The following is an 18,430-nucleotide window of genomic DNA, read 5'->3' as shown; positions in this document are numbered from 1 at the left end:
CACCTTAAAACTGTTCAAATTACCAGGATTTGAAGCCCCTCACTCTACATTAAGAATTACTTCACTTGCTTTATGTTTATTGTGTTTCTATAGTACATGCATGAGATATCTAGGTTACAATACTTGGCATCATGAATACAAGAAATGAAAGTACAAATGGCCTTCCTTCTGCTGTAACAAACCTCTGTTTTTCCATCCATCCTGACAATTTCAACAATTTCTCCTTTTATTGTAATTAGTGTGACTTGTTCTGGAACATCAATGTTGTACCAAATACACATGTTGTTTCTAGACTGGGCTACAACAACATCGCTATCCACGACCCACTGAAAACAATTGAAATATGTATGAACAAACAAAAGAATATCCAGTAACATAAAATAGAATAATTTTTGCATGGTTTATACATTTTCTGTACCAGTAAGGTATGCTTAGAATGTAGTTCACAGGACCAAGGCAAAAAAATGTGAAATGAAAGAAGTACAAGTAATAATTACTTTTGCAGTAACTTAACTTCAGCTTCATATTTTCTATCTATTTATTACGTCAGTGCTCAAAGCACTGTATACTCAATGTATCCAATACAGCCATGATTTTTTCCTACAGGGCAACACAGCAAGCCACCCTTAGATTGGCTCTTGTTTTTATATCCTTCACAAACACCATTGCTCAGATTAATGATCACCCACTCCATATTTTAGATCTGAAGATGGCATAATTTGCCTCATATTGGTCATAGCAACAGCAACTTATGATATTGACTATGTTTTGTTTGCAAAACATATGAGATACTGTCTTTTTCACTTCACCTGCAGACACTTATGGTGATCTTCCTGGACAAGCCAGAAAAGCACCAACATCAAGATTATTGGTTATTGGGAACTCCAGTTGTACACTGATAATACAGGCCTAGGGCAAAATTGTAGTCTGAATGACAAGGAAATCTGGTGGACATTTAGTGTCTTGTTGGAGGATCTCCTATGAAATGTGGAAGCAATGTGGACTGTATATGCAGCAGTCAGCTGTAGTTTAGTGTCTGCAGTTATACTGACTGTTACCTGGGCTTGAGCCCTATTTATTTCATCAGCTGGGTGAAATGGTGAAAACAGCTAACCCCCTCTGCGATCAATTAAGGGGGCCCAATTTAAATGAGAGATTCCATAAATTCGCCGATGATCTTGGATCCCAATTCTTGACTTGTGATATACAAACCACCTAATGACATGTGGCAAAATCCCCTCTTACCAGACGTACCTCATCCTGGAATTTATATATGCGACTTTAACAGCCACAATGAAATGTATGGTTAGAGAACAAATGATCCAAATGGACAACCTCTTACAGCCTGGATCGAAAATCACCACAACCACCTCTCATATGATGCAAGGGACTTGAAAAGCTTTCACTCTGCCTCATGGCAGACTGATACAAATCAGGATCTCTGTATTTTAACAACTGATCAACAACACAACCCAGTAACCCACAGAAAGGAGGTGTTATCAGCTTTCCCTCACAGTGTGGGGCGGCAGGTGGCATAATTGTTAATGTTCCTATTATTTATTTAATGCTGTTGTTTGCCGTTCTCAACACTGGCTCTCTAACTACAATATTGGCAACCAGAAAGTGATCAGCAAAATGTGAAGCCTGTAATTAGAATTCCTAGTGCCCACTTCATTTGAGAAATACATTTATAGTTACAGCTTATAGCTCTGAGGAATTAGGAGATTGTCTGGGATTCATAATCAAAAACCATTCTCTCTAAAATGTTCACTATATTCTGAAAGTCACAGACCAAAAAGAATCCACACAATCCAACTACCAGAGCAGTTCAGAGTCTAATGCGCTGATGCCACTACAACTGTTCAAATTAAATGTTTAAGTGAATGCTCACCATAATTTGATGATAATGTTCATCAAACGCCACGCTAATAATGGTAGAATGTCTGTCCTGTGGTGGCATGTGAAAATACGACATACGCAAACTAAAGATAGATCATTAACGTCCTCCCAAAATTAACACTTCGCTCGAAAACGATTTCATGGTTAAGCATATCCCGAGTAACTTATTACTGAATCCGAGGCTGTTTATATCAATGATACCGACGCGACGCGACTCCCGGCACAGGTGGTGCGCTAATCAGTGTCTGGAGAGAACTGGGGCCTTCTTCTTCATCGCACAGTGTTCTTACATATAAAGCCGCGGTGTGGACGGCTAAGGGAAGGCCTGATCAAATCTGCTCTCCCGACTAGCCGCTGGCTTCCTTTGCTGCTGGCCAGTGAAGCTTTCAATTTTATTGTACAATCAGCACACAAGTAAGTAATCATAATAAAAGTCTGACGTGGCTAAGTCAAATATTTTGGTCGAGAGAATTAATTTAATTACACTACAAGCAGTAGATGAGCTCTGAACTTGCTCTTTGGAGATACGCTAGAGCTATAGTTTTATAGTTATTCTCTTCAAACTTCTCACTTAAATTTAAACATCCTAGCTTTATTTATTCGCCTACTTAATCTTTCTTGCTTCCTTAATTTCTAAGACAAAAACCAGAAAATCATAAATTTGAACTAAAATTTTAATTTGTGAGCTGCAGAATACTGTTTCTACTAAATTATTATGCAAAAGGAATCTAAATATAATTTTTTAAGTTTCTAGCTATTTTCTGTTGCGCCAATGATTTTTACATAAAAACATCCAAATTTCGAAAATGGTTAAAGTTATTGAACTGATATCCAACACATATTGATTTTGTATTACTCCTGACATGCTAAAAATGTTTCAGGTTATTTACTTCATTTTAAAGTTTTGCTAGTTACAGCGGACGGGCTGGCACACGATGGAAAGACTGATGTGAATTTTATAAGGCGTGAGTAGGCTGCTTCCCTACAACAGCCAACACAGACCAGTGCTTGCAGCCATCAGAATTCAGACTCCTCTAATCAGATCTGTCCAAAAACCAAGGTGGAACTTCAACTAAGCCAACTGGACATCTTATGCAAAGGAATTTGATGGACATCTCCACTGGATCCCAGCGACATTAGAAAATTACGAGCACTTTGTTGGTGTCATTACAGGAGCAACAAAATGCAATATACCACATGGTTTCAAGAAGGAATATGTGCCGTCCTGGAACAAGGAGATGGAAGAGCTCTGCAAGAAATACGAAGCCCATGGTGACCCACACGCAGCAACAAGGTACTCCAGTCTCTTAACAGATAAAGGAAAGAAAAGTAATTAACAACTACCAAAGAATTGGACTTCACCCACTCAAGCCGCAAAGCATGGTCCCAGCTCAGACAACTAGGGGCAGCGACACCAGAAATAAGACAGGAACCACAGATCACCCCATCGCGGATTGCACAACACGTCAAGTCACAAGCACACAATGTACCTCTGGACAGCAGCAGCACAAAAAGTTTACAAGAAGAGCCTCAAAACTATAGATGGCACCCTCGATGGAAGTCACCCTTCAGCTCTCCTTTTAGTGACAGTGAAGCTGAGAAAGTCATAAGATGCCTTAAGTTAAGGAAAGCAGAAGGTCTAGATGGAGTGTTCCCAGAATTTATCATCCACCTTGGCAGAAAAGGAAGAATATGGCTACAGAGATTCTTTACAGACTGGTTGTGCAATGGTCAGATACCAGCAGATTTTAAGATAGCAAAAACCCTAGCAACTCTCAAACCAGAAAAACTGAAAGACAATCCCTCAAGCTATTGTCCAATTGCCCTTCTCAGTGTCAGCTACAAACTACTGGAAAGGCTAACTTACAACAGGATCTACCAAACAGTTGACAAGAAAGTGATAGATCATTCACAGAGGCTAACAAATACATAAAGATGGCGCCGGGTAAACCCTCCTCGTGTAATGATGTCTCAATTTCCATAAAAAGTGATAGTGATATGTGCAAAATTTGTGTAAAAAAGGTTAAGCGTGGTATCCTGTGTATTGAGTGCAAGTTGTGGTACCACGATAAATGCGTAAAAGTGAATCTGAAGTATATAAAAGACGATCATGATTGGACATGCCGTCAGTGCCTTACGAGTGCCGCGAAAAACGAAACACTGTACACACTAAAATCAAAAGAAACAATAATAAGGGTTCTATCAGACGATTTAGTGAATATAACAACGAAATACCAAGAACTCCAGAAGAAATATCAAGAACTGGAAATAAAATACCAAGGATTGGAGCAAAATCATCGCCTAGCACAAGATGCCGTAAAAGATCTTTCTGCGCAAAAAAAGTGGCGAGTGCCGATGCCGACTAAAGCATGTAAACAAACAGTAAGTACAGCTTCGGTGATACCGCTATCAAATAAATACTCGGTTCTAGACGAAGACTGTAATAAAACAGCAAATAGGGATGAATCAGAATCAGTGACTAAACGTCCAATAAAGTGCACAGTCAGGAAAATTTTTACAACTAATAAAACAAGGAACTACAAAAAACGAGTTCTTGTGCTTGGAGATAGTCACGCCAAGAGAATCGCCGAGAAAATGAATGAATACAGTTCATCATTTATGGCCGCAGGAATAACTAAGCCAAGCGCGCCTTTGACCGAGATAACGAAAAACAGTAATACACTAAATGAGTTATCTAAGAATGACACGGTCATAATCAGGGGTGGAAGCAACGATGTATACCGAAACGAGGGTAAATTTGCCACACAATGTCTAAAAACAACACTACTGAACCTCAAAGTGCCGAATATCGTAGTCACAAGCATGCCTCATAGAAACAACCTGCAGGACAACTCAATCGTAAATTTGGAGCTTACAAAAATAAATAGACAATTTCGTAAAATATGCAAGTATTATCAAAATGTAACATTCTTTGAGCTTCCCAATTCAAGAGAACTGTTTACGAAACATGGTCAACACTGTAACAGCGCTGGGAAGTCGTGCATTAGCAAAATGCTGACAAAACTAATACAAAAAGACGACCACGCTGTAAGAAATACAATTGCAATACAGCCAGTTTCTATCAAGGAAATACGAAAACACCTTAACAGCTGCATAACTAGTAAGTCAGTCGCAGCCACAGCATCAGTGCAGCCAGGATCATCACTTGAACAACAAGAGGCAGTGCCAGAATCATCTTCAACAAAAACAGCGAGAAAATGTGAGGATCCAACGGAAGAAACAGTGGCCAGTCCATCAATCAGTAGGATAACCATAACACCCCATCACCAAAAGGATTTCTTAGACCAAGGCAAGAGAAACGTAAAGACTACAAGGTAAGCAGTGCTCAGTGCTTCTCAGTCTTCCACCAAAATATGCAATGCATAAGAAACAAAGTGCAACAATTAGAAGTGGAACTGCAGTCTATTGACAGCTCACTTGTTTGCTTAACAGAACATTGGTGTAACGGTTCGGAATTATCAAATGTAGCACTACATTCATACATTCTAGCCTGTCATTACAGTAGAAACACTATGAAATGTGGTGGATCACGCATATACGTGAAAGAGGGGATTATGTATAAAATTAGGAATGACGTCATGGCATTAAGTGAAGATAAACACATAGAAATATCTGCTTTAGATATAAAAAACCTAGATGTATTCCAAAGACTAACAGTACTATGTATTTATCGTGCTCCCAGTGGTGACATGGACACATTCACTACAAAGTTAACCCAAGCATTAGATATGGTCTCCAGCCCCAAAGGCAAAATTATCATTTGTGGAGATCTAAACATCTACATCTACATCTACATGACTACTCTGCAATTCACATGTAAGTGCTTGGCAGAGGGTTCATCGAACCACAATCATACTATCTCTCTACTATTCCACTCCCGAACAGCGAGCGGGAAAAACGAACACCTAAACCTTTCTGTTCGAGCTCTGATTTCTCTTATTTTATTTTGATGATCATTCCTACCTATGTAGGTTGGGCTCAACAAAATATTTTCGCATTTGGAAGAGAAAGTTGGTGACTGAAATTTCGTAAAAAGGTCTCGCCGCGACGAAAAACGTCTATGCTGTAATGACTTCCATCCCAACTCGTGTATCATATCTGCCACACTCTCACCCCTATAACGCGGTAATACAAAACGAGCTGCCCTTCTTTGCACCCTCTCGATGTCCTCCGTCAATCCCACCTGGTAAGGATCCCACACCACGCAGCAATATTCTAACAGAGGACGAACGAGTGTAGTGTAAGCTGTCTCTTTAGTGGACTTGTTGCATCTTCTAAGTGTCCTGCCAATGAAACGCAACCTTTGGCTCGCCTTCCCGACAATATTATCTATGTGGTCCTTCCAACTGAAGTTGTTCGTAATTTTAACACCCAGGTACTTAGTTGAATTGACAGCCTTGAGAATTGTACTATTTATCGAGTAATCGGATTCCAACGGATTTCTTTTGGAACTCATGTGGATCATCTCACACTTTTCGTTATTTAGCGTCAACTGCCACCTGACACACCATACAGCAATCTTTTCTAAATCGCTTTGCAGCTGATACTGGTCTTCGGATGACCTTACTAGACGGTAAATTACAGCATCATCTGCGAACAGTCTAAGAGAACTGCTCAGATTGTCACCCAGGTCATTTATATAGATCAGGAACAGTAGAGGTCCCAGGACGCTTCCCTGGGGAACACCTGATATCACTTCAGTTTTACTCGATGATTTGCCGTCTATTACTACGAACTGCGACCTTCCTGACAGGAAATCACGAATCCAGTCGCACAACTGAGACGATACCCCATAGCTCCGCAGCTTGATTAGAAGTCGCTTGTGAGGAACGGTGTCAAAAGCTTTCCGGAAATCTAGAAATACGGAATCAACTTGAGATCCCCTGTCGATAGCGGCCATTACTTCGTGCGAATATAGAGCTAGCTGCGTTGCACAAGAGCGATGTTTTCTGAAGCCATGCTGATTACGTGTCAATAGATCGTTCCCTTCGAGGTGATTCATAATGTTTGAATAGAGTATATGCTCCAAAACCCTACTGCAAACCGACGTCAATGATATAGGTCTGTAGTTAAATGGATTACTCCTACTAACCTTCTTGAACACTGGTGCGACCTGCGCAATTTTCCAGTCTGTAGGTACAGATCTATCGGTGAGCGAGCGGTTGTATATGAGTGCTAAGTAGGGAGCTATAGTATCAGCGTAATCTGAAAGGAACCTAATCGGTATACAATCTGGACCTGAAGACTTGCCCGTATCAAGCGATTTGAGTTGCTTCGCAACCCCTAAGGTATCTACTTCTAAGAAACTCATGCTAGCAGATGTTCATGTTTCAAATTCTGGAATATTCCATTCGTCTTCCCTGGTGAAGGAATTTCGGAAAACTGCGTTCAATAACTCCGCTTTAGCGGCACAGTCGACGATAACAGTACCATCGGCACTGCGCAGCGAAGGTATTGACTGCGTCTTGCCGCTTGTGTACTTTACATACGACCAGAATTTCTTCGGATTTTCTACCAAATTTCGAGACAATGTTTCGTTGTGGAACCTATTAAAAGCATCTCGCATCGAAGTACGTGCCAAATTTCGCGCGTCTGTAAATTTTAGCCCATCTTCAGGATTTCGCGTTCTTCTGAACTTCGCATGCTTTTTCCGTTGCCTCTGCAACAGCGTTCGGACCTTTTTTGTGTACCACAGGGGATCCGTTCCATCTCTTACCAATTTATGAGGTATGAATATCTCAATTGCTGTTGCTACTATATCTTTGAATTTGAGCCACATCTCGTCTACATTCGCATAGTCAGTTCGGAAGGAATGGAAATTGTCTTTTAGGAAGGCTTCTAGTGGCACTTTATCCACTTTTTTAAATAAAATTATTTTGCGTTTGTTTCTGATGGATTTGGAAGAAATGGTATTGAGCCTAGCTACAATGACCTTGTGATCACTAATCCCTGTATCAGTCATGATGCTCTCTATCAGCTCTGGATTGTTTGTGGCCAAGAGGTCAAGTGTGTTTTCGCAACCATTTACAATTCGCGTGGGTTCGTGGACTAACTGCTCGAAATAATTTTCGGAGAATGCATTTACGACAATCTCGGAAGACGTTTTCTGCCTACCACCGGTTTTGAACAACATTAACATGATGAACCCAGATATGTTGTACAATAATTTTCTGAACATTATGTATGCCTATGGTGTATCACCATTAATTAACACTGCCACTAGGATAACCAGACATTCAGCTTCAAGTATTGACCATATGCTAACAGACATAGAGAAAGATAGATGTGACGTTGTCATAGATGACCTTGGCATCGCAGACCATTCCAGTCAGTTATTAAAATTGGGTATAGAATTAGATAATAACACTAAAATACACAAGTACAGTAGGGTTTTCTCTAAGTCAAAAAGAGCTCTATTTGCTGCACTACTTAACAGTGAAACATGGGAGGAAGTGTACAGAGAACCTACTATAAATGGGAAGTTTTCAAAGTTTCTGTCAGTATTTAAATTCAGGTTTGAAGAAGTGTTCCCTAAAGTTCTAAGAATCACTAAATCATGCAACAACAACAGCTGGGTAACCAATGGGATAAGGAAATCTGCTGAAACGCTCAAGCACTTCAGCTCAATGAAAAACTACCGTAATGATTCAGCATTTCATAACTATTATCATAGATACAGAAAGATCTATAAAAAAGTATTGTTAGTGGCTAAAAGGTACCAAAATGACAAATTTATAGAAAAAGCCAGTAATAAAATCAAAGCAGCATGGAAAATCACCAAACAAGAAACTAATAGGAAAAAATTAAAGCCAGTAAACATACAGTTTCAGCACAATGATACCAAAATAAATGATCCCAAAAAACTAGCAAACTTTGCCAATCAATATTTCAGTAACATAGCTACCAGACTGCAACAGAAGTTCAACAAAACAAAGCAATCACAAACTCTGAACAAAATAGCAGACACAATGATGCTACAACCAACCACAGCAGAAGAAGTATCCAATGTTGTGAGTAACCTAAAATGTAAAAATTCAGCAGGCATAGATGAAATACCTGTGTGCTTACTGAAGGACTGCATAGAGAACATCAAAGACCCATTAGTGCACATCATCAATGAATCCTTCTCCATGGGTTGCTTCCCAGAAACACTAAAGCATGCGAAAATCCTACCTATATATAAGAAAGGTGACCCAGAAATCATAGAAAACTACAGACCAATCTCATTACTGTCATCCTTTTCAAAAGTCATAGAGACCATAATGAAAAACAGGCTCATGGGCTACTTAACAAAGTTCAATCTTCTGAGTGAAAAGCAATTTGGTTTCCGGGCTGGCAAAAGCACAAATTCAGCTGTAGCTCACTTCTCAAATGTTATCCTCGAAGCACTAGACAAAGGAGACCACATAACAGGGATCTTCCTTGATTTGACCAAAGCATTTGACACGGTAGACCACACAATTTTGCTAAACAAACTAAATGCACTAGGAGTAAGAGGAGTAACAAACATGTGGTTTCATTCATACCTGCAAAGCAGGGTCCAACAGGTGGAGATCACTCAAACCAACTCCAATCACACCTTTTCACACCTTTCAAACCCAGAATACATCAACATAGGAGTTCCCCAAGGAAGTGTGCTGGGCCCAATCCTCTTTTTAATATACATAAACGATTTTCCACAAAGTGTCAAATATGGTGAATCAGTACTGTTTGCTGATGACAGTAACATCCTAATCAAAGCTGAGTCGCCAAGTGCACTCAATGAAAAAGCTGAGGAAACACTTAAGCATGTATGCCAATGGATAGAGACTAATAAATTAACCCTAAATGTAAAAAAACCCAACAGTATTAGCTTCCACTTAAACAGAAAACCGAACAGTAGCAAGCTAAAAGTTAATGACGAGCACATAGAATGTGTACCACCAACAAAATTTTTAGGCATGCATGTCGACTCTCAACTAAATTGGACCAAGCACACTGCGGTACTTGGAAAGCGAATAGCTTCAGCATGCTATGCACTTAGGATTATAAATTCAGTGTGTAGTAGCCGGTGTACTAGAACTGCATATTTTGCGTATGTCCACTCTATAATTAGTTATGGCATAATCTTCTGGGGATCAACAGAGCAGAACAGACAAACAATATTTAAGTTGCAAAAACGGGCCGTACGAATCATAACAAAAAGTAGCAGTAGATCCCATTGCACAGAGTTATTTAAATCTTTGGGTATATTGACAGTTCCGTGTGAATACATTTTGCAGACAGTAATATACATAAAAAGACACATTGACCAGTTCCCGATAAACAGTTCCATACATGCACATGACACCAGACACAGACAACACTTACACCTCTATAGGAAAAACAAATCAAAAACTCAAAATAGCATGTTATATAATGGAATTAAATTATACAATAAACTTCCACAAGGAATCAAAGACATAAGCAAAATAGATAACCTGAGGAAATCGCTAAAAAAATATCTCTCGGAAAAGTGCTTTTATACTGTCAATGATTACTTGAGATGATGTGAATGCATAGAAATAGCAACTGTGTCATTAAGTGGTTTAAAAATGCATCTTGTTATAATATTCATGAATTCCGATTGTGACAATTATAAATTTGTGTACCTATTGTATATACTCATGTTGACAATATCCATACAATCCTGATTGTCTACAGATGGATAAATAAATAAATAAAATAAATAAAAAATAAATAAAATAAAAATACCAAGCAGGGTTCAGGCAAAACCGGAGCTGCCGTGAGCACGTATTGGCACTCACTTCAAGTATCGAAGTTGGTTTCCAGAAAGCGCTGAAAACTTCAGTAGCATTTGTAGATGTAACTGCCGCTTACGACACCGTGTGGCTGTACGGACTAATGTTAAAGCTAAAGTGAACAGTTCCATGCCTAAGACTGACAACACTGCTGTCCAACATGCTGAAAAACCGATACTTCCGAGTCTGTCTTCATGACAAAATGAGAAAGTCATATAAACTTAAGAACGGCCTACCACAATGATCTGTTCTGGCCCCACTACTGCTCAACCTGTACAGAAACTATATCTACGAAGTTCTGCTACACTGACAATACCGCCATTGCATATCAAAGCAAGCACCTAGAGGAGGGAGAAAATGTGCTCACATGAGACTGTAGAGTACTTAGTCATCAAGTACTACATGAACTGGAGATTGTGCCCTAATCCTACAAAAACTGAAGTGACAGGCTTCCACTTCAACAACCGATTAGCAAACCAGAAACTAAACAACACCTTCCGTAACAAATCAGTTAAAAACAACCCTCATCCTAAGTATCTTGTAATCACACTGGACAGATCACTTATGTACAGGACTCACCTCAAATCACTAGCAAAAAAGTTAAAGACCAGGAACAACATTAACCGGGAACTAGCTGGAACTTCCTGGAGTGCACAAGTTGATACTCTCCGTACAGCACCCTTATCTCTCATATATCCTGTGGCTGAATACTGCAACCAGTCTGGTACAGGAGTGTGCATGTCAGTAAGGTTGACGTCCAGCTGAATGACACCATGAGAAATGTAACGGGCACCCTGAGATCAACCCCATTACCTTGGCTGTCTGCTCTCAGTAGCATTGCCCCACCACATTTGGGACGACGACAAGAAGCAGCGGCCTGCAAATGGGAAAAGATTAATAACGTAAAGCTCTCCCAAATGCTACCTGCCTAGGAAATACTGCTCAATCCACCGTGCATGCATCTCAAATCGAAAACCTTTCTGTAAAGCTCGAGAATCCAAACCATTCAAGATCAAAAATGTGTGGAAAGAGAAATGGAAAAACAACACCAGCATACTTCGCCGTGGCCTCGAAGACCCTACATGCATACCAGGCTTCCCACTACCTAGAAGAACCTGGTGGGTGCTCAACAGAATCTGATGTGGACATGGAAGAACTAAGTCCTTCACATACAAATTCGGACTCTCAGACTCCCCAATGTGTGACTGTGGAGCAGCAGAACAGTATGTTGAATACATTGTAGAGGAATGTTCTGATAGATGTTTTAGTGGAGGCTGGAATGTCATAATGAACACCTCACCAACAGCACTGGATTGGATAGACGCTCTAGATATCAGTTTGTGATATAATTAGTGACCATAACTCTCATACATTCCTTTTGTTACATATAAATATTTCTTTTATATTGTGTAAATATTGTTGTACTTCCATATGATAAATAAATAATTAAATAATAACTTGTGTCAGGTGGAGAACTATAGAGCCCTCCAAACATATCACATGTGCACTTCACAGAGCATGTCTGTCTTTGGTTAGCAGAGGACATTTGGAATATATGTGTGGTTCTTTCAGAATGGAGAATGTCCTCTGTAAGCCTGACAAGCACTTATGTGTGGTATCCTCAGAAATTTGAGCAGATAACATGTATTAATTGCAGTGGAATATATACAGAACAGAATAGGAAACATGAACCTGGTATTAGATAACTAGAAGAGTTTTCCGGACAATGTCATAAAATTATTGTCACTTATTTATGAAAGTAATGCACACCCAGTTTAAAACAAAAAACTGGCTTAAGGCATAAATAAGTTACAGTAAATTCCAAATGGCATAAATAAATAAAAACACTTTATGCCAATGCAGAGAGTAAATGTATTATAATAAATCACAGTCTCTAGCTGAAACCTGAATGGTAAAAAAAGATGAAGACAGAAAACGCAGGCATAAGGACAATAAGCAAAAACTGTTCAATGAATTTTAATGCAACATCTGAATTGTCTCAGAAGATAAAGTGATTTTGGATCTACGAAAAGTTGGACAGTGGCTCAAAACAAACTATCTAGTTCATTGATCATACTGGTGTCAAAATGGAAAATGGCAAGAAGAAAACCAAAGTATTAATTTCTGTCTTCTGAAGTTGTGTGAATGAAGATAACAAAATAGCATTTCAATCATTTGATGGATGCATAACAGATATGGAGATAAATGATTGTAGAATTGAAAAACAAGCAAATTAGTTAAAAGAGGGGAAGCCAGTAGCTACGATAGGGTATTTGTTAAATTCTTTATCAGATACGCATGAGAACTGTCCCATCTTCTGGCAGCTATTGAACACAGATCTCTGAAACAATGGAGTGGAACCACCATTAATTCAAAAAAAGACAATGTCATACAGAAAACATTATTTATTTATTTATTTATTTCCTCCATGTAGATTTTTACCAAACAAAAGTGCTGGTAGGTTGATACACACACAAACAGACACAAAATTCAAGCTTTCGCAACCAACGGTTGCTTCATCAGGAAAGAGGGAAGGAGAGGGAAAGACGAAAGGATGTCAGTTTTAAGGAAGAGGGTAAGGAGTCATTCCTATCCCGGGAGCGGAAAGACTTACCTTAGGGGGAAAAAAGGACAGGTATACACTCGCATACACACACATATCCATCCGCACATACACAGACAGAAGCAAATGTCTGTATATATAATAGAGGGAAACAAAGATGATGTAACTTACCAAATGAAAGCATTGGCATGTTGATGGCCACACAAACAAACACAAATACACACACAAAATTCAAGCTTTCGCAACCAACAGGTGCTTCGTCAAGAATGAGGGATGGAGAGGGGAAGACGAAAGGATGTGGGTTTTAAGGGATAGGGTAAGGAGTCATTCCAATCCCGGGAGCGGAAAGACTTACCTGGAGGGCGGGGGGGGGGGGGGGGGGCAGGGTGGAATATCACTTTGCCACAAAGAAAAATAACCCTGATCCTACTCCTAATGATCCAACTCCCCAAGACACTATCCAAATTGAACCCTGCCTGGAACAGTTCCGTCCTCCTCTTCCTCAAAATCACCCTCTCCAAACCTTCCAGGAATTTCTCACTTCCAGCCTTGCCTCCTCTCAATCCTTCTTGAAAAACCTTAATCCTACTCCCAACATCACCACAGCTGAAGCCCATGCTATCCGTGATCTGAAGGCTGACCGATCCATCGTCATTCTTCCAGCGGACAAGGGTTCCACGACCGTGGTACTTGATCGTCGGGAGTATGTGGCTGAGGGACTGCGTCAGCTTTCAGACAACTCTACATACAAAGTTTGCCGAGGTAATCCCATTCCTGATGTCCAGGCGGAGCTTCAAGGAATCCTCAGAACCTTAGGCCCCCTACAAAACCTTTCACCTGACTCCATCAAACTCCTCACCCCACCGACATCCTGCACCCCTACCTTCTACCTATTTCCTAAAATTCCCAAACCCAATCATCCCGGCCTCCCCATTGTAGCCGGTTACCGAGCCCCCACAGAACGAATCTCTGCCTACGCAGATCAACACCTTCAACCCATTACATGCAGTCTCCCATCCTTCACCAAAGACACCAACCACTTTCTCGAAAGCCTGGAATCCGTACCCAGTCTGTTACCCCCAGAAACCATCCTTGTAACCATTGATGCCACTTCCTTATACACAAATATCACACACGTCCAGGGCCTCACTGCGATGGAGCACTTCCTTTCACGCTGACCTAAAACCTCTTTCCTCATTACCTTAGCCAGCTTCATCCTAACTCACAACTTCTTCGCCTTCGAAGGCCAGACATACCAAGAATTAAAGGGAACAGCCATGTTACCAGGATGGCCCCCTCGTACGCCAACCTATTTATGGGTTGCATAGAGGAAGCCTTCTTGGTTACCCAGGCCTGCCAACCCAAAGTTTGGTACAGATTTATTGACGACATCTTCATGATCTGGACTCACAGTGAAGAAGAACACCAGCATTTCCTCTTCGAACTCAACTCCTTTGGTTCCATCGGATTCACCTGGTCCTACTCCAAATCCCATGCCACTTTCCTTGACGTTGACCTCCATCTGTCCAATGGCCAGCTTCACACATCTGTCCACATCAAACACACCAACAAGCAACAGTACCTCCATTATGACAACTGCCACCCATTCCATATCACACGGTCCCTTCCCTACAGCCTAGGTCTTTGTGGCAAACAAATCTGCTCGAGTCCTGAATCCCTGAACCTTTACACCAACAACCTGAAAACAGCTTTCGCATCCTGCAACTACCCTCCCAACCTGGTACAGAAGCAAATAACCAGAGAGACTTCCTCATCCCCCCAAGCCCAGAAACCTCCCACAGAAGAACCCCAAAAGTGCCCCACTTGTGACAGGATACTTTTCGGGACTGGATCAGACTCTGAATGTGGCTCTCCAGCAGAGATACGACTTCCTCAAATCCTGTCCTGAAATGAGATCCATCATTCACGAAATCCTCCCCACTCCACCAAGAGTGTCTTTCCACTGCCCACCTAACCTTCGTAACCTCATGGTTCATCCCTATGAAATCCCCAAACCACATTCTCTACCGTCTGGCTCCTACCCTAGTAAACGCCCCCAGTGTAAAACCTGTCCCATGCACCCTCCCACCACCACCTACTCCAGTCCTGTAACCCAGAAGGAGTACACGATCAAAGGCAGAGCCACATGTGACAGCAACCATGTGATTTACCAACTGACCTGCCTACACTGTGAAGCTTTCTATGTGGGAATGACCAGCAACAAACTGTCCATTCGCATGAGTTTACGAAGGTTAGGTGGACGGCGGAAAGACACTCTTGGTGGAGTGAACCTCTTGGTTCATCCCTATGAAATCCCCAAACCACCTTCCCTACCCTCTGGCTCCTACCCTTGCAACTGCCCCCGGTGTAAAACCTGTCCTATGCACCCTCCCACCACCACCTACTCCAGTCCTGTAACCCGGAAGGTGTACACGATCAAAGGGAGAGCCACGTGTGAAGGCACCCACGTGATTTACCAACTGACCTGCCTGCACTGTGACGCTTTCTATGTGGGAATGACCAGCAACAAACTGTCCATTCGCATGAATGGACACAGGCAGACATGTGTTTGTTGGTAATGAGGATCACCCTGTGGCTAAACATGCCTTGGTGCATGGCCAGCACATCTTGGCACAGTGTTACACCGTCAGAGTTATCTGGATACTTCCCACCAACATCAACCTATCCGAACTCCGGAGATGGGAACTCGCCCTTCAGTATATCCTCTCTTCTCGATATCCGCCAGGCCTCAACCTCCGCTAATACCTCACCTGTCTTTCAACAACTTCTTTGCCTCTGTACTTCCGCCTCGACTGACATCTCTGCCCTTACTCTTTGCCTAAATATGTCTGCTTGTGTCTGTGTATGTGCGGATGGATATGTGTGCGTGTGTGTGTGTGTGCGCGAGTGTACACCTGTCCTTTTTTTCCCCCTAAGGGAAGTCTTTCCGCTCCCGGGACTGGAATGACTCCTTAACCTCTCCCTTAAAACCCACATCCTTTCGTCTTTCCCTCTCCTTCCTGAAGAAGCAACCATCGGTTGCGAAAGCTAGTAATTCTGTGTGTGTGTTTGTGTGTTTTGTTCATGTGCCTGTCTGCCGGCGTTTTCCCGCTTGGTAAGTCTTGGAATCTTTGTTTTTAATATATTTTTCCCATGTGGAAGTTTGATTCCAAGACTTACCAAGCAGGAAAGTGTCGGTAGACAGGCACAATAAAATAACACACAAACACACACAAAATTTCGAGCTTTCGCAACCGGCGGTTGCTTCGTCAGGAAAGAGGGAAGGAGAAGGAAATATGAAAGGATGTTGCACAACAGCACAACAGTATTTAGCACGGATAGGGACTGCGACTGCTGTGTTCGGATGTGGGCTGAGTTGGCATCCCTTCGCTCCCAGCTTCAGGCAGTGTTGGCTTCAGTCACACAGCTTGATGTTGCAATGGGCATCACAGGGGGGGTCCAGACGGGAGTTTGTCAGGGATGGCCAACTTGTCCCACACATACCCCGATAGGACTACGGCTGTGGCTGCCCAGGATACTGCCCACATTATGGCTGACCCCTCACCCTTGGCAGAGTGGGAGGTAGTCTCGAGGTGTGGCAAGGGGCGAAACACATTCCGAAAGGCTGAATGGAAGGCCCCTCCAGTTTGTCTGATGAACTGGTTTCAGGCTCTGTCTCTGATCTTCAGCTGGACATGGCTGCTTGTCCTGTTCCAGAGGTTGCCACTCAGTCTGAAAGATCCAGGCGGTCGCAGAGGGTGGGCTTACTGGTAGTTGGGAGCTCCAACGTCAGGTACGTAATGGGGCCCCTTTGGGGTATGGCTGCAAGGGAGGGGAAGAAAACCAATGTGCAGCATTAGTGGCAAAACAACTGAGAGAAAACCTGGAATACATTTCACATAAATTTCCGCAGCATGTTATAGTCTTCAGCGGAGAATTCAATTTACCAGATATAGACTGGGACGATGTTTAGGATGGGTGGTAGGCACAGAGCATAAAGTGATATTATACTGAGTGCACTATCCGAAAATTACCTTGAGCAATTAAACAGAGAACCGACTTGTGCAGATAACATGTTGGACCTAATGATAAGAAACAGACCCAAACTTTTAGACTCTGTAAGCGCAGAACACGAAATTAGTGATCATAAGGCCGTTGCAGCATCCCTGAATATGCAAGTAAATAGCAATATAAAAAAAGGGAGGAGGGTTTATCTGTTTAGCAAGAGAAATAGGATGCAGATTTCAGACTACCTAACAGATCAAAACAAAAATTTCTGTTCCGACACTGACAATGTTGAGTGTTTATGGAAGATGGCAATTGTAAAATGCGTTTTAGAAAGGTACGTGCCGAGTAAAACTGTGAGGGACGCGAAAAACCCACCGTGGTTCAATAACAATGTTAGGAAACTACTGCAAAAGCAAAGAGAGCTTCACTGCAAATTTAAATGCAGCCAAAACAACCACTCAGACAAACAGAAACTACACAATGTCAAAGTTAGCATAAGGAGGGCTATGCGTGAAGTGTTATGTGAATTCGAAAGTAAAATTCTATGTACCAACTTGACAGAAAATCCTAGGAAGTTCTGGTCTTACGTTAAATCAGTAAGTGGATCGAAACAGCATAGCCAGACACTCTGGGATGATAATGGCATTGAAACATAGGATAACATGCGTAAAACTGAAATACTAAACACCTTTTTCCAAAGCTGTTTCAGAGAGGAAAACAGCACTGCAGTTCCTTCTCTAAATCCACGCACGAACAAAAAAATGGCTGACATCGAAATAAGTGTCCAAGGAATAGAAAAGCAACTGAGGAAAGTCCACTGGACTTGACGGGATACCTATTCGATTCCACACGGAGTACGCGAAAGAACTTGTCCCCTTTCTAACTGCCGTGTACCGCAAGTCTCTAGAGGAACGGAAGGTTCCAAAATATTGGAAAAGAGCACAGGTAGTTCCAGTTTCCAAGAAGGGCCGTTGAGCAGAAGTGCAAAACTATAGACCTATGTCTCTGACATCGATCTGTTGTAGAATTTTATAACATGTTTTTTGCTCGCGTATCTTGTCATTTCTGGAAACCCAGAATCTATTCTGTAGGAATCAACATGGATTCCAGAAACAGCGATCGTGTGAGACCCAACTTGCTTTATTTGTTCATGAATAAA

The 18,430-nt window shown here is 41.6% G+C and overlaps 1 protein-coding gene across 3 annotated transcripts in view; it reads right to left on the bottom strand.

Moving 5' to 3' along the window:
• The window catches only part of LOC126355880 (intraflagellar transport protein 172 homolog), a 372,812-nt gene that overhangs the window by 203,619 nt on the left and 150,763 nt on the right, over positions 1-18,430 (bottom strand). For all 3 annotated transcript variants that reach the window (XM_050006382.1, XM_050006381.1, XM_050006383.1), the window contains one exon: positions 183-326. In XM_050006382.1, the coding sequence (XP_049862339.1) occupies positions 183-326 (144 nt within the window). The remainder of the gene's footprint in view (positions 1-182; positions 327-18,430) is intronic.

This window comes from Schistocerca gregaria, chromosome 3 (assembly GCF_023897955.1).
Source record: "Schistocerca gregaria isolate iqSchGreg1 chromosome 3, iqSchGreg1.2, whole genome shotgun sequence".
Classification (NCBI taxonomy): Eukaryota; Metazoa; Arthropoda; class Insecta; order Orthoptera; family Acrididae; genus Schistocerca; species Schistocerca gregaria.
Note: the sequence above shows the minus strand (reverse complement) of the source record. Positions and strands in the feature narration are given on the sequence as shown.